Genomic DNA, 24,375 nt, shown 5'->3' with positions numbered 1-24,375 from the left:
ATGTCTGGGGAAGTCTCGGGATGCATTAATCATCTCCTAAGTGGCTAGAAGTGAGAACCACAATATCACAAAACGAGCTGGCTCATCTGCACAGTAGGAACCGGAAACCCCACAGGAATCTATTTAGTTCCTTGGCTTCATTTCTAGGACTCTTTCATCCTTCATTGTGGGTGGGCCGCCCGCCGAGAAAGCCGCCTGCTGGCCTCTGCCCACTCTGACATTTAAACTACCCAGTCCAAACGCACAGTGGCCGGACTGCTCTAGTGAAGCAGCACATGGTCAGCTGACATCTTCTGCTGTCATTTGGGCCTTGGCGACTTCCTGATGACAGCACCTGCTTCTTTCCCACGGGGAACCACTTGGGGACCACTTTCCATGGGGAGGGCAAAGCCATTTGCTGGTCAACCACTGACATCCAATGCAACTTTTGTCTGAAAAAGCAGCCGAGCATGTTCTCAAACTTGAGAAAATCCAAGCGGGAGGGTCAATGCACAGACTGTTGGGCCCAGCCCTAGAGTTTCCGACTGAGCAGGTGTTGGTGGGGCTCCCATGTCTGCATTTCTATCAAGGTCCCAGCTGATGCTGAGGCTCGGAGTCTGAGGACCACATGTGGAGATGCACTTCTTGAAATAATGCAATTCCCCTTCCTCTGTTTCCGTGGCACCTTCTACTTCCTGTCAATCCATTTGGGCTGCTGGAAGGGAGTAATGCAGACTGGGGGCTTAAGGAACAGACAGCTCCAGAGGCTGGAAGCCCCAGATGAAGATGGCAGCAGGCCCGGCGTCTGGTGAGGACCCATCCCATCTCTTAGATGCCAGCTTTTCACAATGTCCTCACAGCAGAAAAGGTAAGGGAGCTGTCTGGGGACACTGCTGTCAGGTCATAATCCCATCCACAAGGACTCTACCCTCACGACCCACCGCCTCCCAGAAGCCCCACCTCCTCATACCATTTCATTGCAGGTTAGTGTCTCAACTGAGGAAGTGGGGTGCGAGAGACACAGACATCCCGTCCACAACATATTCCTTCCAGTACTATAATCATTCAGTTATGATGCTTTATAGCACCTCTGTGCTATTGACTCCCAGAATCCTATCTCCAGAACCCAGTGGCTTATTCAACAACTCCACCTGGATCTCTAATTAGCATCTCAATAAGCTTGGAAATCAAATTCCTTGCGTTTTTTTTTTTTTTTTTTTTTTTTTTTTTTTTGCCGCTTAGGAGCCCAGAGGCTGGAAATAGAAATTAAATTCAGATACAAAAATATCAGATTTACATTTCTTGCACTCCTGAGTTCGTAGACTTGCCCTGTTCACACAAAATAGTGCACGGTCTTGTGAAGCAGCAATGTGTTCTTATAAAAGAACACGTGCAATATGCCTTCCTTATTTTGGCCCTTTCTGGAGCTACCAGCAGCATTGTGTAGAAGAGGAAACGGGGAGCTGCGGCTCCTCGCTGACCTGGTGGCTGGCCCGTGGTGGGGACGTGGGGTGAGCCACCTACTGATGACAGCTGCAGATGGCAGATTCAACAGACTACTTTGATGCTGCTGCCCTCACAAGTGGCATCCTGAGATTGTGGCCCTGGAAGTCATCCTTCATGCCTCGGGGGTCTCAGGGTCATCTCTGTTCCTACTAGCAGGTGAGCAGGGAAAGGAAGGGGCTGAGAGAGGCCACTGGCCAGCGAGTCCCATAGGTATCATGTCCGCATCTTCTCTATAAGCTGCACTGGCCCTGTATCTTGGCCCATCCTATATGAGCCCGCTCGGACGGGCTGGATCCGTCCAAATCTAGGCAGGAGACAGAAGCTACAGGTGACTTGGAGGAGACTGTGACAAAGGAACTCTTTACAAAGGTGTGGGCAGGGCTACAGAAACCAACAGAGACAGCACAGCACGCCAGAGATACAGGGGTAGAGGGTCAAAGAGCATCTCCAAAATCCAGGTCCAGCCAGAACCACAGGATGGGAGCTGGTTTAGAATTAGGGTCTTTGCAGTTATCAGCTGAAGTGAGGCCATACCAGCTTACCGTGGGCCACAGAGGGCTGGTGTCCGCATGGGTAGAGAAGAGGATGCAGAGGCAAGCGCCTGAGGGTGATGTGGGGCACAGGCAGAGGTGGACAGATGCAGCCACATGCCAGGGAATGGCAAGGACTGTGGCTACCGGGAACGGACAGAGGCAAGGCAGGGACTCTCCAGACCCCGGAGCCTTCAGAGGGAGCAGGGCCCTCCCCACACCCTGGTTTTGGACTTCCGACCTCCAGAACTGTGGGGGGAGCAGGATTGCTTTAGCCCCCCAGTGTGTGGTCATCTGTGATGGCAGCCCCGGGATGCTGGTGCAGTTTGCCACCCCTGGAAGAGCCAGGCGAGGGACAGCTACTGGAACCCAGCAGGGGCGCTGCCCTTTCGGGGATACCTGCCTCCAGGAGCTAGGACCTCGCTGGAGGGCGCAGACACTGTTAACCTGCAAGCTTGCGGGAAGGGGCCCAGAGACTGACGTCTCTCCCCTCGCCCCCTGCCCACTGGAGTCTCCCATGGCCTCAGCCCCCCAGGGGAAGTGGGGATGGCCAGGCCTGGTAAAGTGACCCCAAAGGCCGGCCTCCCAGGGCGGGAGGAGAAGGTAGAGAGATCTGAAAGGATGTGTAGGAATTTCCAACACAGAGACCTTCTCTCAGCATTTTCCCGACTTCTTTTTTTTTTAAATGTATTTTTTAAATTTTTTTTATTTATTTATGATAGAGAGAGAGAGAGAGAGAAAGAGAGAGGCAGAGACACAGACAGAGGGAGAAGCAGGCTCCATGCACCGGGAGCCCGACGTGGGATTCGATCCCGGGTCTCCAGGATCGCGCCCTGGGCCAAAGGCAGGCGCCAAACCGCTGCGCCACCCAGGGATCCCATTTTCCCGACTTCTTAGTCTAGGGTTAATGTTGAAAACTTTGTGTGAATCACAGAACCGTCTTAAACTCTAGCTAGATCCCTAGAGAAGTACAAGCTCTCCTTCCCTGATGCCCCCCTGCAATCTCTCCCGTGCATCTTCTGCACATCTTCCCTTGTGCACTGTGCCTCTGGGTGGTGGTCCTCCTGCCACGGGGCCTTTGCACTTGCCTTTTCTTCTGCCTGAAGGCTCCTCCCCTATTCATCTGTGCGATTTGTCCCTCTTGTCCTCTTGGTCATGAAGATAGTGGTTCTCCACAAGGGGCCACTGTGTCCCCTGGGGAACATCTGACAATCCTTGGAGATCTTTTTGGTTGTCACAACTAGGGGAAGAATTGTCACAGCTAGATGTGCTACTAGCATCTAATGGTTGAGGCCAGTGATGCTGCTTGACATCCTGCACTACATGGACAGCCCCCAACAAAGAATCAGCAGATCCTAAATGTCAGTGTGCTGAGGCTGACAGATGCTGCCTTACTCAGAGGTAAGCTTCTCAGAGGCCTTTTCTCCAACGTTCCTATTCAGATCACAACTCCCCCAGACCCCTGCCCTGCTTTATTCTTCTAGTTTATCATGTATTACCCTCACATATGCTATGAATGTTACCTATTTATTGTGGTTACTATTTGTCCTCTCTTTCTAGAACATAAATTCTGGGATGACAAAGATTTTTGACTGCTTTGTTCAGTTTTCAGTGTTTTTTCAGTGATTAAAATAGTACCTAGTGCTCAGATATGAGGCTCACCACACACTTCCTGCCAGAGGGGCCACTCAGGCCTACCAGGTCCCACAGTGCCCCCACTGTGCACAGGTGCACACACAGGAGTATGCATGCACAGAGGCACACATGTACAGGTGCATGGTACACACACGAACAGCTGCACACAAGGGTGTATGCACATACAGGTGCACACACACAGAGGTGCATGCACGCACAGGTGCACACACATACAGGTGCATGCACATACATGTATATGCATGTTCAGATGCACACACATACAGGTATATGTATGCATGGGTGCACATACATACAGGTGCCCACACACAGAGGTGCATGCATGCACAGGTGCACACACATACAGGTGCATGCACATACATGTATATGCATGCTCAGGTGCACACATGTACAGGAGTATGCATGCATGGGTGCACATACATACAGGTGCTGACACAGGTACATGCACATACAGGTACATGCATGCACAGGTGCACACACATACAGGTGCATGTAGGCACAGGTGCACACACAGGTGTATGTATGCACAGGTGCACGCGGCGAGGAGGTGGGTTTTCACTGGTGATGGTATGCTGTGTAACAGCAAACACTCACTGAGCATTTACACTGAGTCAGGAGCCACTTAAAGAGTTCACATGGATGATCTCAGTGAACTCTGGTCAGGAACACATGAGGGCCTTACTTTATCTTTTGAGTCACACCCACATTTCAAGTGAAGAATCAAAGTCACAGAGAGGTGATGTAACTCCCCAACATCACACAGCAGGTAGTCAGTGAGCCACACAGATAGTCAACCCCAACCCTCTGCTCCCACTGGCTCTGTGAGGATGGAGCTGTTTGGTTCTGATTCTTCCCTCTTTCCTACTGTGGGTGGTCTCCATTCCCCCCTCCTGCTGAGGGTGGACCTGGCCCCATGATGAGCTTTGGCCAGGACAATGTGAACAGAAGGGACAGCTGAAAAGTCCCAGCCCAGGCTTTAGCGGTGCCACACATTTCGGGCAGTCTTTGTGCACTCTGCCATGAGCGGCAGTTCCCTGAAGCAGCTGCGGCCGTTCAGCTGGCCCTGGAACGAGACCCAGGAGCCCAACCTAGCCCCACCTGCAGGGAATGGTCAACCCCAGCTGAGCCCACAGACCCCCAGCTGGCCTGCAAATGCATGAGCAAGAAGAAACGATCAGTGTTAAAACCACATGAACGTTGGGGCCACTTGTTATGCAGCACAGTTGCCTGGCTTATTCTGCTAAGTGCTCAGGGGCAGATGCACCAGCCTGTCACTCTCAGGAGCTTCCATGCTCCTCCCTGCCTTGTCACCACTCCTGTCATCTTATCCTTTGTCTCTCCTCCTCAGGAAGCAGTGAGGCCGGGGTTGGGAGGACGAGGAGATGGCGAGTCCTGCTCCCAGGTTCAGGAAGGGGCACAGTGGTTTTGGGGAGCCCCCTTGGAGCGCTTCTCATCCTGGAGCAGTAGCGTTTGTGTGGACACCCAGTTTTGGGTGTTCGGACCCCGTTCCTTTCTCCATGTCCTGTCTCCCACGAACCGTCTGACCCCTCTGGCTTCTGTGCGCAGACAGCCTTCCTCCACGGCTGCCGTAGGGAGGCGCTCCATCTCAGGAAGGCCTGGTGCCCGCCGGGGGTTCCAGCATCACTGAAGGTGTCATAGTGGCTCTTCTGACATCTTAGGGGGACAAGGAAGGGAGACCAGCAGGGCCTGAGGCCAGCCTGTGTTTCTGAGGTGAGGTCTGGGCACCTCCCTTCTTTGCCCTTCCTGCCTCTCACTGTGGCGGCCAAATGGGACTCCCACGTCCCACGGCCTTGGAAGTCTGTTCAGCGATTACGTGCACTTTATCCGGCCGACAATGCAGAATGCTACCAAGACTTGGAAGCGCCACGCGGTCCCGGCTCAGGAACCCTGTCCTCTCGGAGGTGTCTATGCTGGGCCAGGCCTGGCAGGGAGGAGGGGGGACAGGGCAGGGTAGTGAGGCCAGAAGGCCCAAGGGAGAGGCTGGGAGGGGAGGCTGAGCTGTGATGCTGACTGGGGCACTCGGGCTCAGGGAAGGGGAGGGGAGTGGCCTCCACGTGTGGCAGGGAGCACACTTGCCTGGGATGTGTGGCAGATGCCGCCCGCCCTACAGTGTGTCTCCTTCATCCACCGAACAAGGACTCCTTTCAGCCACCACTTCTGTGCCCTGCCCTGCTCCAGGCACATGTCTCAGTGCTGAGATGGGACGTGAGAGGTCGGACACTGCTCTCCAGAGGTTCCATTTCGGGAGGACAGCCACCGATGAGAACTAGCAAGCAAGGAAGCCACCGTGGGCAGGCCACACCACGAGCAAAGTGGATGAATGACCCATGATGGGGAACAAGCACAGAGCAGACCTCTCTGGGAGGTGACGTTTGTCAGACGGAATCATCACTGGCAGGAAGGTGGCAGCCATGCGGGATCTGGGGGAGGAAGATCCCAGGAGAGAGAAACGACGAGATGAGCGAGCATTTATGAAGTGTCTGCTGTATGCCAGACTCTGCGCTGAGCGCACATGTACTTTCATCCTCATACACGCCACTGTGCAGGGGAGGACACTGCAGCACAGAGAGGCTGAACATCTTCTCCAAGGTCACACAGCTAGTGGCCCTTGGGCTTGGATGGAAAGCAGTGGTCTCACTCCAGAAATGCTCCTCTCTTTTTTTAAAAATGATCTTTGCCAATTTGGTGAAAACTTATCTCTGTTCTTTTGCTTTTGAATTAAAAAAAAAAAAACAGTGGATATGGAGACATTTCTTGGGGTCTGTGAATGGCTCTTCCTTCTGTGACGTCTCCAAGCCACGGCGCTCACCAACAAGAAACTTATTAGACTCAATCCTCTCCTTCTCTCAGTAGGAGTCAGTGTCACATCATCATGCACAACGACTCATGTGATTTTAAGAGCAGAGCTGCATCTCGGGCCCCTCAGCACGTGCCATTCTTTCCATGGAAATTTAGGAGCAACATAGTTCTTTTTTTTTTTTTTTAAGATTTTATTTATTTATTCATGAGAGACACAGAGAGAGAGGCAGAGACACAGGCAGAGGGAGAAGCAGGCTCCAAGCAGGGAGCCCGATGGGGAACTTAATCCCAGGACCCCGGGATCACAACCTGAGCCAAAGGCAGATGCTCAACCACTGACCCACCCGGGTGCCCCAACATAGCTCTTTTTGAAGAAAAAAAAAACCCTTTGATTTTCTCTGAAATGTTAGGGAGAAATTTTTGACATCTCAAAGCTGGATGTATCTAAGACACACACCCTGATGCTTCGATACACACACACACACACACACACACACACACACACACACACACACACCATGAGACAATCCCCACAGTCCAGCTCAATAGTGCACACTGCTGCTGACACGGTTCTTGTTGCATGTGTGGACGTGTGTGTGCTGAGAAGGATTAATACAGTATCTGTTCTCCTAGCAAATGCCCAGTGCTCACGATGGTGAGCAGGGCTCCCTTTTGCCCCCTTACTCGGTGCACAGTCCCAAAACAGGGCTGGGTCTGTTGTCGAAGCACAAGGGAGGTGGGTGGATGTGCGTCAGGGAAGCAGGCCGGGATGCGCCATGTGGGGACACCATGGCATCTCACAGCTGCCAGGAGAATTGGGTGAGAAATCCTGCAAATGTAGGAATTAGCCCAGTGCCCCCACATGACGGGTGGGCAGGTGGCGCCAGGCCCAGCAGATGGGGAATCTGCAGAGGGTTGGGCAGACAGGGTGACTTAACCCCAGAAGTGTGTGTACAGGGGCTTTGGTTTCTCATGCCTTGAGGAGGAGCATGGAAAGAAGCTTCCAGAGTGACAGCCTGAAAGAGATCTGACCTCTCTCCAGTAGCTGTTGCCCTGGGTCAGTCCCACCCCCCAGGGGGCCATCTGCCTGACCTTCCTCCACGATGTCACTTGAGATTCTCAAGTCCTGGGATCCAGGACACAAGGCATAGACGGTCCTGTGATGATGGGAGTGGGTGCCCCACTGCTTCTCTTTGACCCCCCCCCAGCCTGGCAGAGCTACAGGGGGGCAATAGCCACCGTTGCCTGAACACAGTGCTGTCACCTGGCACTCCCACTCTGTCACCAGGAGTGAGGAGCAGAGGCTGTACGGGCCGACTTGGGCGGGGTGTCCTGAAGCCCTGGGGCCAGGCTCCCTGGCCGCGACCACATCTGACTCCCCTCTGGGAGCTCAGGCACCAGATGCAGCGGCAGGCCAGCCGGTCTGGGCCTCGAGCAAGTGTACTGTATTCATCTGACAGGTGTTTTCCTCTTCTGATTTGGGGTCACTCCATTTAAGCTTTCCACACAGCAGGTGCCCATTTCCTTGCCGATTACCCGCTGGCTTCATAGCCAACTGCAGGGCCACATCCTCCTGGGAGAAGCAGGGGCGCAGGCTTGCCGGAGATGAGAATTCAGACTTCATCGCCTCCTCTTGGCCTCTGGCTCCATCAAGGGAGGTCATCGCTTTGGCTAATGTCACCAGGAAAAACCAAGGAGTCCCCAGTACCAAGACAGGCCCTAGAAAATTGCCAACACACCTCACGGAATGAACCAGCACGTGATTCAACATATGCCGTTAGGATGCGATTAGCTCACGTACCACAAGGCAGAAAGCTCTGAGAGGACCCCATGCTCTGTTGTGTCTGCAGGACACGTCTTTGTCTCAAAGAAGCTGACGTGTGGACAGATGTGCACAGCAGACACTCTGTGGTGGTTCTGGGGGCTGGGGATGCTTGTCCTTGTCATGCATGTCCTCCCTGTTATTGTTCATGAGACCTTTTTGGATGGAACCCTGCCTTTCCTGGGGCACAGATCTTTCTCCTCTAGATTGGAAACCCACAGACGCTTATGGAGTTCCCAGAATCCAGCAATCCTCAACGCACATTGTGATGCTTGCAAACCCAAACCCTGAGCACTGAGGGCCTTGTAGACCAGATGCCTCAGCACCAGGCCACTTCCATTTCCCAGATGCCCTCCAGTCAGGGACACATGAGGGCAGAGGTGAAAGGAGGAAACAGGCAAAGCTGTGTAAATGCTGTGGCCCATCTCTGCAAGGCACACCAGGACGCACCACCCTTCTATGTACATGATCCTATCAGTGTCGAGAAAGGCATAGAAGGAGGGCGGGCGGGTCAACACTGATCCCTGGAGGGCTGAGGGGGCTGGCAGGTGTGCTGTAGGCATATGTGTCTAGATTTTCCAGTTAAAAAACTGTGGTTAAAAAAAGTTTGTATTTCGTGATCCCATTTTTTTTTACAAAATTATAGCTCTATATATGGATATGCATAGATGTGTCAAGAGAGATGTGTAAAAAATGATCACCAAACTGTTTTAATAAGAAACCACGAATTGTTTGATTCCATTTATATGAAATGTCCAAAAAAGGCAAATCTATAGAGATAGAAAGTGGATTAGTGGTTGCCCAGGGCTAGAGGTGGGGATGAGGATTAACAGTAAATGGGATGATAAAATATTCTAAAATCGGGTCATGGTGATAGTTACTCAGCTCAGTAAGTTTACTAAAACATCACTGAAGTCTACGTAAGTAGATAAGTTGTAATTCTAATGTTTTTAGCCACACTGTGAATACCACCCAGATCATGCCCATCGGTGCTCCACCTGCAGCCCCGTCTTACCTCATAGGACTATCCAGGGATTCCCTGAGCCAACCGGGGTCAGAGTTAAGTCCTTCCATGTGTTGGCTGGAGTCCTGGTTCTTAGGGGATTTGCAAAACGGTCATAAAGATGCCAAGGATTGGGGATGAGACCGCGGATGGGGCAGGGTGGGGGCTGGCTCTAGATCCAACCAAGTGCCTTCTCCCTACCTTGGCCTTGCCAAGAAAATGAGGTGATTTGGCCACAAGAAAGTGAGGTGACTGTCCAGCAAGAAACAGAGCGCAGTTCCCTGAGAGTAGTGGCTCTAATGGCAGAAATTCTGCCCACCAGGGGATGCTTCTCAATGTCTGGAGACACGTGTGGCTGTCACCACCCCGGGAGTGCCATAGACATGTGCTGGGTAGAAGCCAGGATCACTTCTTGTGCACAGGATAGCCCCCTAATGAAGATTAGCGGGCACAAAGCATTGGTAGTGCTGACATTGCGAACTCCTCCCCGAGGCGAGATCTTTGCCATCCAACAGAGGAGCTGTTCGCCACGGCAGCCAGGGAGACCGGACACGTACCCTACACATCAGATACACACTGGATTCGGAAGCCTGGGTACCAATAAATATGACATGACACTCATCATTTTTATATTGATCACGTGTTGAAATGATCATGTTTTTAATATAATGGGTTAAATATATGTATTTAAAGCAATTAGTTTTGGGATGCCTGGGTGGCTCAGTCACTTGAGCGTCTTGCCTTCAGCTCAGGTCACAGTCCCAGGGTCTTGGGATCAAGCCCCACATAGGGGTCCCTGTCCAGTGGGGAGTCAGCTTCGCCCCCTGCTCCTCGCCCTGCTTGTGCTCTATCTCTTAAGTAAGTAAATAAAAATCTTTAAAATAAAACAATTAGTTTCACCTGTTCTTTCTTTTCTGAATGTGACCGTTGGAGAAATTTAAACCACATGCATGGCTCGCGTTGCACTTCTCTTGGACAGTATGGTTCAGAACTTCATGTCCTCCCTGCTCTTTTCAGATCTCCCATAAGGCATTGTAGATTTGAGGCTGCCATTAGCCAGTAAATCACTCTTGGGGGAATTAGGAAAAAGCTCTCTTCCTTGAGATGTTGAGAATATGCTGGTGTTGCTGGGACCCCTTGCTGCTGCTGGAGGGTTGTCATAACCTAGATGGCTTGCGTGCCCCCCACTGTGACCGTGGCCCTGAGTGCAGTGGGCGGTAGTGGCTGGGCGGGTCCTGTGGTTTTCAGGGAAGGGTCTTTCCACCCCATTCCCCACACTCAGCAGTTTGTAAGATTCTCTTCTACTTACATGTGCTGCTTTCAACACCAGAGAAGAGTGTTGCTCTGAGGCTGTGTCAGACCCATTTGAGAAAAAAAAAGCATTATCTTGTTGCTTGCTTTGGATCTTTATGTTTTCTTCTGGGTGTGTTTGCAGGATTACAAAACATATGGAGAAAGACCAAGTGGTTCATTTCTGGTTTGGAGAAAGCCTCATGCTGTCTCTGTCTTATTCTTTTTTTTTTTTTTTTATGCTGTCTTATTCTTGAACAAGCATTGTGGGTACATTATCACAGCAAATATTGGTGGGAAAGACCACAAATTAGGGTCATTCCCTCAAAAAACTTACATTCTAGAGCAGAGATTGCTCTAGGCAACCTTTGTCTTGGAAGGGTGAAATAACAAATGTGTTAGATCTGCAGGTCAGGTGGTCTCTGTCAAAACTGTGTGACCCTTGCAAGAGCCACCATAGACAATATAAAAATAGGTTTAAGCAGTCATGTTCCAATAAAGCTTTATTGACACAACAGAGTGGGCTGGATTTGACTCGTGGTTCATGGTCTGTCTTTCAGTGGTTTCAATAGCCGCCCCATGGGCCAGACTCACAGTGTGGATGGGTTTTTTACCCATTAAAAAAATTGTAATTGGTTGCCGATGATGAAAAACAAGCGATCTTTACATAAAATCCAAATCTGTAGTTTCTCTTGAAGAGCCAGCAGTACTGAACTCACAGTTACTCATGGCCACGATGAACTGTAGCTGAATACCTCTGCCCCTCTAGCCCAGGCTGCGTCTGGCTTACTCTGCCCCCACTGCAATCACCTGCTTGGTTACTGTAAAGTATTTGGGGCTTGAGCCCCAGTCCAAAGCATACCTGATGAAAACCGGGTTTGGAGTGATGCCCACGTAGAAAGACTGAAATGGAAAAATTTAGTAGCTCAACTGGAAGTGTGGTGTCCATAAACTGACTAAATGAACTTATTGTGGGGTGGGGGCTGAAACTTTTCAGGGAATGGGATGCCCGAGAGAAGTCCCCATCAGTTCAATCCAGACGATTAATGAGGACATTTACCTTGATGACATCCTCGTCCGTGGACTTGCACTCCACCGACTCGGAGATATCCATCACGGCACTGTTCTCCTCCACAGAGACCACCTTGATGGGCAGGACCACTGTCTTTCCCGTGAGGATGGCCGTATTCAGAATTTCCGTGTCCTGCCAGAAGAACCAGACATGCTTGGGTCAAGGGAGCTAGTCAGTGCTCTTGAACACCCAGGGGGAAGCTCCCAAAGTGCCTGCCAGGCTGTCCTTATTTAGAGCAAGACCCTGTAGCATTCACCTTGGGAACTTGGGCAAAAGTGGCCATTTGGGGGGATAATTTTCCAAGACCACTGAACAATTTATTTATGATCATCTTCCTGGTTACCAACTGCAATGGTCGAAAAATATGTTTTCTCCTTTTGCAGAGACCAGGTAAAATGATGCATTGGTTAGGTTTGGGTTGTAGGCAACAGAAACGAACTCCGGCTTGTCTGAGCAAGGAGGTGCAGTGGTGGGCTGAGAAATGTGCCTCCCCACCCGGATGCCCCTCCTCTAATCTCCGAAATGGGTGAGTCTGTTCTGTTACATATGGTCTAAGGGACTTTGCGGTTGTGAATAAATTACGGATCTTGAGGTGGTCAGATTACCCTGGGTTATCTGGGGCAGACCCAACAGAATCATGAGAGTCCTCCTAGGAGGTGATCACGAGGGTCAGAGGAAGAGGGGGTGAGGCAGGCACAGAGGCAGAGATCCGAAAGATAGTATCATAACCTGAGAGAGGTGGGGGTCCCCAGGAGCTCCCCTAGAGCCTCCAGAGGAAAGCTCCTCCAGCTCTGCTGCTACCTTGATTTTAGCTCCATAGGACTCATTTCTGACTTCTGAGGTCCAGAGCTGTAATTTCATCTGGTACCCGCAATAGGAAACAAACACAGGTTCTTCTCGGTTGGATCCTGTGCCACCCCAGGGTCAAAGGAAAAGCTAGAGTGGGCCTTGGAAATGCAGACCCCCAGCCAGCTTCCAAGATATTGAGAACTGGAAAGAAGGGGCAGTGTCTCTAGAGTGGGGCAGAGTGAAGAGCTTCAATCATTTCTCCTCTAGAGTCCCTCTGCAGACGACCTACCTAAGTTCTCTGGGGGGACAGTCTGGTTGGGCTCATGGGGGTAAAATGCCCATCCATTCTTTGTCTAGGGGAGGATGGCACCCCTGTGACTCACACCATTACCTAAGACAAAAGGTCACTATTGGAAGAAGAGAGATGAAGAGCTTCCCACACAGGAAACAAGAGCAACAGTGGATGCCTGCCACAGGATCAGGAGTCAGTTTTCTCCCCTGAAGCCCAGGGTCACTACCCCCAGGTGATGGACACCAGACCCCTAGGGCACTGCCTTTCATGCAAACCAAAGAGATCTTCCTCTGCTGCCCATGGGAGCCCATTCCATCACAGTTGTGGGGACTTTGGCTCGCCCTGCTCATACTGACTTCACGCAAAATGATTAGCATCCCGCGTCCCGCACATGCAGTGATTTTCAAAGTGATAAAGAGAGCACTTTCCCTTTTGAGTCTGGAGGCACTACCTGCTTGCACTTTTGTCATCCTTCCCTTTATGGCCAAATGAAGATAAAAAAATCAAAAGGTCTGTGGCTTTGGGACATCTATTAGCACCTTTTACCTTTGGGCCAGTTTCTCCTAAAGTCCGTCTCCAGAAGCACTGCTCTACTTTGAAGCAGGAGTTGTAAGGAAAGAGGTTTTCTCACTTCTTTCTCCAGGGAAGCAATTGACACAGGAATGACCTTTTGCATTAAACAGGAGCACAGTTGAAAGAGTCATCCGTTATAAGTAGAGTCCCAGTCTCTCTCTGATGCTTGTACCCACCAGCCAGCAGTTAAATAACCCTCTGCTGGCTCCTCTCCTGGGTCCACAGGATTCCTGGCGCCGGGGCTGCAATCTGGCGGCTCACTCACTGGCCATTACAGATGCTAAGAATACCACAGAAATTCCCCAAGTCCATTTTCAGCTTCATTACAGGTAATGTGCTCAGAGCTCAGCCTTTACATTTTCTCTCTCAGAATGGTCTTTGGCTAATGGCTTCATTAAGGCAGCAAACTCCCTTGTGGATTAATTGTGATTAGCTTCCTAATGGTCACTGCAGGTGCACACATGCCCCCCCCCACATGCACACACGCCTCCACCTAACACTTCCTATCCCTACACGGAGTTGTGTCAAGATTCAGACTGGGTGGACATGGTGTACGTCTCACCAGCCAACAAAAACTGCAGGAGCAGAGAATGGATAATCATGGAGATTCCACGTGGGTGGAGGAGGCGTTGGGTGTCAGTGGCTCGGACTGAGTCAAGCATCCCTATTTGAATTGCGGCCACCAGGGAGGTAGCACAGCCAGTGGGCCCGGCTGGAGAGGTGCCAGGGTGTAGGTCACCTGCTGAGTGTCTTCTGTGGGTCCCTCCAGATCCCCTCTGCCTGCACTGTGTCCCACGAGGCTGGCCAATGTGGACAGAGCAACAGTCCCCTTGCCTTCTGGCTTCTGGCCACCTTGGGACACATCGTGAAACCGTGTTTCCCACACAGAGTCTATGCAGTTGGTGGGAACCGCATGACTAATTCTGGCCAGTTGGTTGTGAGCTGGACCCCATGTGTCACTCCTGGTCTGGAGCAGTTACCCATGTTCCTGTGGGGACTTTTCCTGAGGCAGAGTGACCAGAATTATTCCAGATGGTAGCTGCTCCATCAGCCTGAGGCTCTGAGTGGCTGTGAGTTAGGGGCCCGTCTGTGGACCAACTCCAGGGATAAAGGCCGAGCAAGAAGTAAGAGTAGGGCACCTGGGTGGCTCAGTCGGGTAAGCATCCAACTCTTGGTTTCAGCTCAAGTTGTGATCTCAGAGTCACAGGAGCCCCATGTTGGGCTCTGTGCTCAGCAGGGAGCCTGCTGGAGAGTCTCCCTCTCCCTCTGCTCCTCCCTCTGTGCTCTCTCTCAAATAAATAAATAAATGAATATTTTTAAGGAAGTAAGAATAAATGCTGGATAACTCGGAGAACTTGGGCTGCTTGCTACTGCCACACATTCTACTTGCTCCTGACTGACGCAAAGGGAGACTGTCTGCTGAAACAGCAGGAGGAAGAGCCTATGGTGGTAAGTTTAGTTTTGAACATTTTTATTTCAGGGGCCTGGTTAGTGTGCCTATAATAACTTAGTGAGCATTTAGGGCACATTTTGATACTGGTTTTTGCTATGCACACCCTCCCCTGATGAACTGGATGCTTCTTTTAGCTCTCCAGTGTAGACTTTAGGATTTCTCGAGGTCAGGATCTGTGTGTGTGCTGTGACTGAATTGTACCCCCCACCCTCAATCCATATGTCAAAGCCCTAATCCTCAGTGGGACTGTATTTAAAGATAGGTTGTATCTTTCAAGAGGTAATTAAGGTTCTGTGGGGTCATAAGGGTAAGCCCAATCCAACAGGACTGGTGTCCTTATAAGAATGGCAAGTGACACCAAGGATGCAGCCATCTGCAAACCAAGGGGAGGCCTTGGGAGAAGGCAGACCTACTGAATCTCAATCTTACATATCCAGCCTCTGGAACCACAAAAATTCTGTGATTGAGCCCCAGCCTGCAATCTTTTATTATGGTAGCCCCAGAAGGCTGCAAAACGGGGCAAAGACAAGTCCTTTATCATGATCTGAGAAGCAGCCTGTGCCATCATGAAGAAAGGGGGACAGATTCTCTTGACATAAAAACAAGCGCAATGTTACAAGAGGCAGCGGTATTGGTGGATCTCAGACTCTGGGGGAGGCAGAGGTGGGAAAACATGTCTCCGGGTGCATCTGGAGCTGCAGGACGGAGTCCTCAGGGAGGAGCCCTGGCAGTCTCCCTAAGGTGGTCCTGGCCCATTCCAGAGGTCAGGAGGTAGAACCTCTTGCTCTACCCTCTGGTCCTTGTGAATGAGCTGTTTTCAGGTTGGACTGTAGCTTCCCACTTCCCTGACGTTGTGGGATTATGGAAAGCGACAGCAAACACTGTGGATGCAGGGAGAACACAGAGAAACCCAGGCATGGACCAGGCACGTGGGGCAGGTTGGGCAGGAGAGGTCATTTGTCTGGCCCCGAGGACCCAGGAGAGGAATGTTTCAGGATTGAGGGGAGCTTTCCTAGAGCCAAAATGTGACTGTGAGTATATGTGTATAGTATGCATGTGTGCACGGTTTGCATGCCCATGTGTGTTCATGTACACTGTGCACATGTGTGATATGTGTGTGCAGTGTGCATGTGCCCATGTGATATGTGTGCCTCTGTGCATATGTGTATGTGTGTGATATGCACGTGTGCATGTGTATGTAGTATGCATGTGCCCATGTGCCATGTGTGTGTCTCTGTGCAGTATGTGTGTGCACACCCACGTGTGGTACTGACACAGCAGACAGAGGTACACAGGGCTGGCTGTCCTCCCAAATCCCAAATCCCAACTCAGTATTTAGCTGAAGTGCAGACGATTGTACTGCTTTTGGAAATCCACCCAAGGCCCCTGGACCTGGACCCAGGGGAGCACCTCCCAGGCAGGGCCGCTGGGCAGGTGAGCTGTGTGCCACCTGGTGTCACAGAAGGGAGCCCATCCTCTGCTAGCACGGTGTCCTGTTCTGTGGCTCCCGCTGCCCCCAGAGCAGGCCCACCGGCCCGTGTCCCCGCCCAATGGAGTGTCCTGTGCCACCGACTGTTTGCTCTGCCCTCCTCCTGTTTTTTGCTCCCCATGCCCCCATCCAGCACCTGCTGCTCTGCTGAAAAGATCAGTAAAGTCGGGGACTTTAAATCACGGTCATTTCAAATTTGAAGAAAGCCCGAGGCTTTGGAGAAACTGCTTTGTTGTTTGAGTTGCCCTCATAAATGTAAATTGGTTTGGCTGTTTTCTGTGTTTTTTTTTTTTTTATTTTTAAAATTTATTTATTTTTATTTATTTATTTTTTTCTGTATTTTTACAAATTGTATTTTTAATTTTTAAATCAAGAACCAACAGGGAATTACTTCTGGAGCGTTAGACTGAGGGCTGTGCACTGACCTGATGATGCTGGATGAGTGAAACCCCAAGGGCTCCCAGGAGGGAAGAGAAGGGCAGGCCGGTGTGGCCCATCCATGCCACGGGGAGTCACGACCTGCTGGCCCGGGCCACCGTGGGAGCATACCCCGGAACCATGCTGCAGAGTGCAAGGAGCCATGCAGAAGGCCTTCCAGTGCCTGGCTCCATCCACACTAAGTGTCCAGAACAGCGGCCCGTGGAGACGGAGAGTTGCCATTGGCGGGGGGAGGGGGGGCGGAGCACACAGCCACGGTCCCAGAGGCAGATGTCTAATCTGCAGGCTGATAGAAATGTTCCGGGACCCAGGAGTGGTGGTGGCGGGGCGACTCTGAGAACGAACTAAGAACCGCTCCATCACTGCTTGAAGATGGTGGCTCAATGGCCTGTGGACCATCTCTCAGCACAAAAGAAGGAAGGACAGCAGAGCCCTGGGAAGGCCACGGTCGGGCTCCTGCCTGGTGCGGCCCAGGTGAGTTGCGGGGCCTCCGAGGAGCACCCAGTCCCCCTCGGCCTTGGGTCACGCACCCTGAAGCGGGATCTATAGCTTAGGGGCCGGATGCCTGGCTTTTCAACTAATGTCGGGGGTTCAAATCTCATGAAGAGTCTGAAGACAGGACCTGCTGAATCTAGAACGTTCCAGACAGGGCGGAAACAACCTCTTTCAAGGCAGATGTGCCTGCGAGCCATTGGGAGGCCTTGTTAATAAAAGCCACGGGTTGCATTTGGGGAGCTCTTGCTGTATGCCAGGTGTCGCTAGCGCTGCCACGTGTACCCCAACCCATGAAGCAGAGTCTCAGTCTCCTGGGCCCACAGATGGTGAAACTGAGGCCCAGAGCTGATCAAGTGGCTTGCTCAGGGTGCTCAGCACGGAGGCGGCCTGGCCAGGTTTAAATGTGCAGCACCAGGACTGGAACACCCGTTCTGATGGCCTGAGAACCTGGGACGCAACCAAGAGTCTCAGCTCTGCCCCTTTCTGGCCATTATTTAAATTCTCCAAGCATCTATCTGTTCCTTGGGCTGTGAACCTGGGGAATAATCAGTGTGGTTGTGAAGATTACCCCTGATAATATGTACGTGCGCAGGTCAGGCTCGGAACAAAGCCTGCGTTGACCAGGAGGGCAGCTGGCTGGTGTGCCAGGGAAGCGTGCGGGCCAGGCAGTCAGCACACTGAGGGCCCAGGCCTCTGTGGGGCGTGCATGTGTGCGTGTGTGTGCGTGTGTACCGAGAGAAGGTAACAGCTAGCAGTGTTGAACACACAAAATCTAGAATGACAGAATGTTACCACATCTTGTGTTCATTTCAGGTTTTTTTTTTTTCTTTTCTTTTGTAAAAGAGAGACAACAAAGGCTCAGCACTTTGAAATCTCAAATCTCCTCCAATCCAGATTCCTGATTTCACTCCCCAGAGGCCTCTGCCATCAGGAACTTGATGCACGTCTTTGCGGTTTGTGATTTTAGACTTTTATCACATTCCCACATAGGTAAAGAAACTCCAGCATTGTCCCCTCCATTTGTTTTTTACGAACATATGTTGTAGACGATTTACACCAGCAGGTCATATCGCGCTCCCATCCATCTGCTTACTTCTTTTTTTCACTCGCCGTTACGTCTTTCTGATCTGTCCGCATCCACCTGGCTGAAGCACAGATCTACTCTGAGACCACATCAATCCGCTGATCTAATTCCATCTGTCTCAAAGAGCAGCTAGGTGTCCATCATATGGCTTGTCCATGTTTTACTCTTCTGTTCACCCTCTCATGGAAGTTCAGGGGGTTTCAGACTCTGCCATTACAAAGAACTCTCTCTCTCCTTCTGTGCATGCACTGGAGGCTCTCCAGCACCTCCTCGTCCCCCTGGAATCGCTGGGCCGGGTAGCACACATGCTTCCTCTTTGATTCTGCCATATGGCTGCACGTGGTCATGCTCTCAACTGCATTCTGAGCAACAATACGGGAGAGTGCCTTTTCCTGAAATTCTTGCCAACACTTGGGTGATTACGCATCAACCTGACCAGGTGGCAGCCCCCAGTCATTCCATCAGACACGAATCTAGGTGCTCCTGTGTGGGTAATTTGGCAGATGTGATTCATGTTCATTATCAGTTGACTTTCAGGAAAACAGATTATTTTAGATAACCTGGGTGGGCCTGGTTCAGTCAGTTGAAGGCTTTTAGATGCGAAGCTGAGACTTCCCAAGGAAGTAAGAAATTCTACCTGAGGACTGCCGCTTCAGTTTTTCCCCGAGAGACAGCCTGTGGACCTGGAGATCTCCCTCTCTCTAAATGGGAAGATCTATATATCATGCACAGCGTGTATATGGTTCTTTCCTTCTAGAAAATGGGTCAGTGGTGGGTGAGCATGGGTGTGATAGACTGGTGGCCCATCTTGCCTTGGACTCCAGAGAAGCCACTGGATGGGGACACGAGACTATTTCTTGTTTATGTCCACACCGTTCGCTAGCTTCCAGTAACTCAGATCCAGGCTTCCTCCTTTGCCTGTGGCCAGAGACACAGTTCACGCCTGTGAAGGGTGTAAGAGGAACCAGCTGCCCTGAAATCTGTGTGCCCCCTCACACCCGGCTTTGAGGGAGAAACCATGGAGGTGAATCCACACCCTTCACGGATACAGATAGAGCCCAGGATGTCCTGTGGGGTCTCTTCTGATTGTGGACTGGGACTTTAACATCTTCCCCGAAGAAGGTGGTGCAGAGTGAACTCCACTACCACTAGTGGAAGTCTGCAATTTGCTGCTTCATCATCAGTGCCAGGGTAGAGATGGCAACCATGCGCTGTGTCTTAGAATTGAGTCTTAAAAATTTGATTAAATACCTGCAGGAAGGGAAGGTGTCTGCGACAACCTTGCCTATACCTTTCACAGTATGTTAGACATGTGTAAACCGATTAACAAGAGTCAGGGGCCAGATCCCCCCGCAGTCTGCTCTTACATAGACTCAAGAGCCAAGGATGGTTTTGGAATTTGTCAGGGCTTTAAGAATATGTAACAGATACCGTATGTGTCCTTTCAAAGCCTAAAATGTCACCCTGGAGCCCCTTCCAGAAAAAACTACGCATGTCGCTGGACAAGAGGGTCACTCCCCTAAAGTGATGGAATTCTCATCCTGTGGGGGCCGCTCCCATTCCCCTCCTGCTCCTCTGGGTGCCGAGTCCTTCTGCTTTGCTGGACCGGTGCATCAACATCCTTGTGGACATGAACGCCCGTCACTACCCTGATGGATTTTCTCTGCCTCAGTTGTAACCAGCTCTGCTGCACTGTGTCCTGGCTGGACTTTGACAGCTGTCCCACCACCTGCAGGACACCTGCACCCTTTGCCAGACTTGGCAGGTATGTCCTGTGATCATCTGCATTGCATACAGGAGTCCTGGATGCTCTGGACCCACGAAAAGCACTGGACACTCTAAAGCAGAAGGACTCTCACGGAACAGGAAGGGATGTACAAATTGCGGCTAATCTTACAAGTGATTCATATTTTACGGTAGTGATTATTTTTGTGGAATTTGTTTCCCCTTACACAGTTTTAGCTCCGGGGGGGGGTGTGGATACCCAAATAATATGAAGCCCCTACAGCTCCTTGCAGACTGCAGTGTGGGAGGCGACATTACAAAACGAGCTGCTCCCAGAGAAAGATACAGAAGCAGGAAAGTCAATTTCTTCCCCCAAGTTGGCCAAAGCGCTGTCAGCCGGAAGAACAGGCCACAGGGCTCGCAGCAGGGCCCTCGTGACGGCGGGACCCTCACGACAAGATGGGGCCCTGGCTCAGGTGGCAGGTTCTGGGGAGATGGAAGGTCTGGGTTTGGAAATCAAGAAGAGAGTCCAGTTGCCAGCATTCAGGGGGCTGAGACCCTCCTTGCTTCAGTGAACACAAATCAAAGCACCCAGCTTGCTGTTTGCACACTTGCTGTCGTGCGTTCCAGGTCCTGCCCTCTCTGTGCTTTGTCTTCCTCATCTGTGAAATGGAATAACCCCACTTTCCTCTGAGAACCTGAGGAGAAGTTATGCAACCCCTGCGGGCTCAGAGCTCTGCACAAAGGTGGCCACTCCATGAACACTAGCTCCGACCGGGAAACAACGCCCAAGAGCCATGACTCTGGATTTCAACGTCCTATGTCAGCAGATCAGCCCTGAGCTCTCAGCTTTAAGACGGTGCACATGCAGCCCTAACAACTGGGAACTAAATTAGCGTTGCTTGCAAGTCAGTGGAGGATCCGCTTAATTAAACTTTCAATTTGATCAGGACATAACGTCAGCAGGACCCCCAGGAGCAGTGGGAATGGGCCTTGCTTGCAGGCTTCAGACCCCTGACACTGAACCCCATGATGTGAGAAAGGGGAGCCTGCTGGCACTGAGGACTCAGTGGATTTGGGGTCTGGACCCGACCTCCCAAGGGGTGATGAAGCTCCCCCTTCCTGAAGGAAAGAAAGACAATTTCCCCCCATTCTTGCCTGCCTTATGGTCATGAGGTCTGTCTGGCAGGATAATATTTAGAGAGATTGGAATAGTTGAGACAAAAAAAAAAAAAAGGAATAGTTGAGACACGTGGGCAGGCAAAACAGCCTCCACAAACTCCCAAGACAGCAGAGGGTTCACGAGTATTGAAAAAGCATCTTGGCCCAAATCAGGAGGGCAAGGAGGCTCCCCCTTCCCCACCCATCTGGAGCAGAAAGTCCCCTCCCCTGGCCTTTGGACCGAGGGAGAGGGAGCATGCACCCAGTTCCTGGATGGCCCTTCCTCTGGGAAGAAGCAAGAGAAGCGGCTGTCTGGTGTCTCTATGCAGCAACATAAAAAAAAAGCCTCTGAATCCCAGAAGCAACCCGAGAAAGGCAACGGCTAGAAAAATAAATCGATTTGGTTTGGAAGAAAGAAAAACAAACGAGTGACATCACTCAGTCTCCATTATCTTCCTTTTCTTTGGTAAAGGAGCTACAGTGTTTGGGGACTTGGGTGGGAGAGGAGAGGACCCCGCTGACACACTACACTGCCCAACCTCCCTTGCAGCGAGGTGTGACCCTGGGGTCTAGTCTCAGCCCGGAGCTTCTCGAGGGTGCTGCCCAGACCAGCAGCCGCAGCATCACCTGGGAACTTTAGCAATGCAGACTCTTGGGCCACACCCCGCACATACTTAAGTCCGAAACTCTGGAGGTGGAGCCCATTGGCCTGTGTTTTAACCATCTCTCCAGGTGATCCTGACGCTGCTCAAAGCTTGAGGAGAGTTCTAGTCCAAATGTAAGTGGAAATATTATGTGGCACTTTAGGACATCTGCTTGATGGAACCTAGACTCTTGTTGTTGTTGTTCCTTTTCCCAGTTACCTAGAATACAGATACAGGAATGTGAGCAGCCAGCTTGGACCATGAGACAAACCTGGAAGTGAAAAAAACACTCACCGAGTGTGGTGGGGTAGAGAGATAAGAGAAGCCTAAATCTCCCATAACTAAGGAGTAGCCCTAGAATTATGTATGTGAGATAACATTTCCTTATGTTTTAGTTATTGGTTTTGAGACTTTTCTGTTAAACTTGGGCAAACCTGAGTCACTTGCATGTAGCACCCTTGCATGAGAAGGCCTGCATGTTGGGAAGGGCAGGGGATGGTTGTAATGCCATTGTTGTCAGTTGACCAAGGCAGACGGGAGGGCATTCTAAGAGCAGACCTCAAACAGAGCCTGACAAGTCACCCTAATTTGCAATAGCAAAAAAAAAAAAAAAAAAAAAGACTGCAAAAGGGCATTCATGTTCTCAATTCAAGGCCGCCTAGTTAAAATGATGCACAGGCTGCCCGGCAATCAACTGGTATGCTGATTAATGAAGGTGTCTGAAATGAAGGTGCTGGATTCAGGGCAGATGAGTCCAGAGAAGAGCCATCAGATAAGCAAACTGACTTTGTTACGTGTGACCAGCAATTTACATAACCCTGTGATTAAGAATATATTATGGACACACACTGGGATTGCAGGGGCGGCCTTTGAAAATCCCAGCCACTGATGCGGTTTCCCCTCTAACCAGGCTAGCGCAGATACCCCGCTCTGCTGCATGGCCTGGTCTGATGGTCCTTCTCATCAGGGAGGGAGGGGAACCTTGTTACCGGCCGGCTTGCAAGCGGCAGGCCTGATGGAACAGGCCATATTGGAGCTGCCGCCTCCTCTGTGCCCATTTCCTAACGAACCATTGCCTCAGGGTTCCGTGCACGATATTCTGGTAAAATTGATTTTTAAAATGCTTGGGGAGATGCAGGTGGGGAATGCACAGCTGATGGGCTCATGCAAACTAACACTGCTGTAATTTCCTCCTTGCAACTGCTCTGGGTCCTCTAGGAGCAGTCAGAGCCAGGAGGTGGAGGGGCAGGGAGGGGACGTGAGCTCACTGCCCTAGGAGGGTTCCCCTGATGCTGCGGGGAGCAGGAGGGACGACCGCCTCCACCAAGAAGGTGATGGGCCCTCCACGTGTGGCTGTGCTCGGTAGATTTCCCCGTCTGGCACCTCTGCCTGGCTTCACCTGGCAGTCCCTTCCCGAAATCTTAGCCCCTCAGGATGGTACGCAGGGCCCCCCAGGGAGGGCCCAGATCTGACAGCAGGAAGCATCTTGGCCTCCGTTCCAGGCAAAGTGCAGAGGTGCTGAGCAGGAATAGCCCATAAGGCAGCTCTTGCATCCCAGGGGACAGCCACAAATCCCCAGACAGACTCTTATTCATGGGGCGTCTGCCAGGGGTCCAGCGGCCAATGTTCGCAGCAGTGATGACCATCATCAACATCCTGCAAGTGACTGTTGGGGATTTACCCCAAAGATACAGATGCAGTGAAACGCCGAGACACCTGCACCCCGATGTTTCTAGCAGCAATGTCCACAATTGCCAAACTGTGGAAGGAGCCTCGGTGTCCATCGAAAGATGATGGATAAGGAAGCTGTGGTCTATGTATACAATGGAATATTCCTCAGCCATTAGAAACGACAAATACTCACCACTTGCTTCAACGTGGATGGACCTGGAGGGTATTATGCTGAGTGAAGTAAGTCAATCGGAGAAGGACAAACATTGTATGGTCTCATTCATTTGGGGAATATGAATAATAGTGAAAGGGAATAAAGGGGAAAGGAGAAAAAAATGTGTGGGAAATATCAGAAAGGGAGACAGAACATGAGAGATGCCTAACTCTGGGAAACAAACTGGGGGTGGTAGAAGGGGAGGTGGGTGGGGGGTGGGGGTGACTGGGTGACGGGCACTGAGGGGGGCACTTGATGGGATGAGCACTGGGTGTTATTCTATATGTTGGCAAATTGAACACCAATAAAAAATAAATTTATTAAAAAAAAAAAAAACTTCCTGCAAGTGTGGGTTTCATCTGTGCGAGGTTTCTAGGGTTGCTGGTAGAGTGCCACAAACGGGGTGGCTCAGCCTACGGGGCCATGCTCTGTGACCGTCTGGAGGTCCGGCAGAGGATCCAGCCCTGCCTCCTCCAGCTCTGGTGTCTCCTGCCGAGTGGATACGTGGCCCCTCCCTGCGCGTGTCTGTGTCCAGATTTCCCTGTTGTCCTGAGGACGTCGGTCCTAGTGGATTAGGGCCCACTTTAGGGACTTCATCTTGGGTCGGTGACACCCATACAGACCCCACTTCCAACTAAGGTCACGTTCCTAGGTGTTGAGGGTGAGGACTTT

At 51.3% G+C, this 24,375-nt stretch overlaps 1 protein-coding gene across 1 annotated transcript in view; it reads right to left on the bottom strand.

The window, feature by feature from the left end:
- Positions 1-24,375, bottom strand: part of TMEM132C (transmembrane protein 132C) — a 306,364-nt gene that overhangs the window by 13,698 nt on the left and 268,291 nt on the right. The window contains exon 5 of the mRNA XM_055323344.1: positions 11,664-11,807. Within this exon, the coding sequence (XP_055179319.1) occupies positions 11,664-11,807 (144 nt within the window). The remainder of the gene's footprint in view (positions 1-11,663; positions 11,808-24,375) is intronic.

Source organism: Nyctereutes procyonoides, unplaced genomic scaffold, assembly GCF_905146905.1.
Source record: "Nyctereutes procyonoides isolate TBG_1078 unplaced genomic scaffold, NYPRO_anot_genome, whole genome shotgun sequence".
Taxonomy (NCBI): Eukaryota; Metazoa; Chordata; class Mammalia; order Carnivora; family Canidae; genus Nyctereutes; species Nyctereutes procyonoides.
Note: the sequence above shows the minus strand (reverse complement) of the source record. Positions and strands in the feature narration are given on the sequence as shown.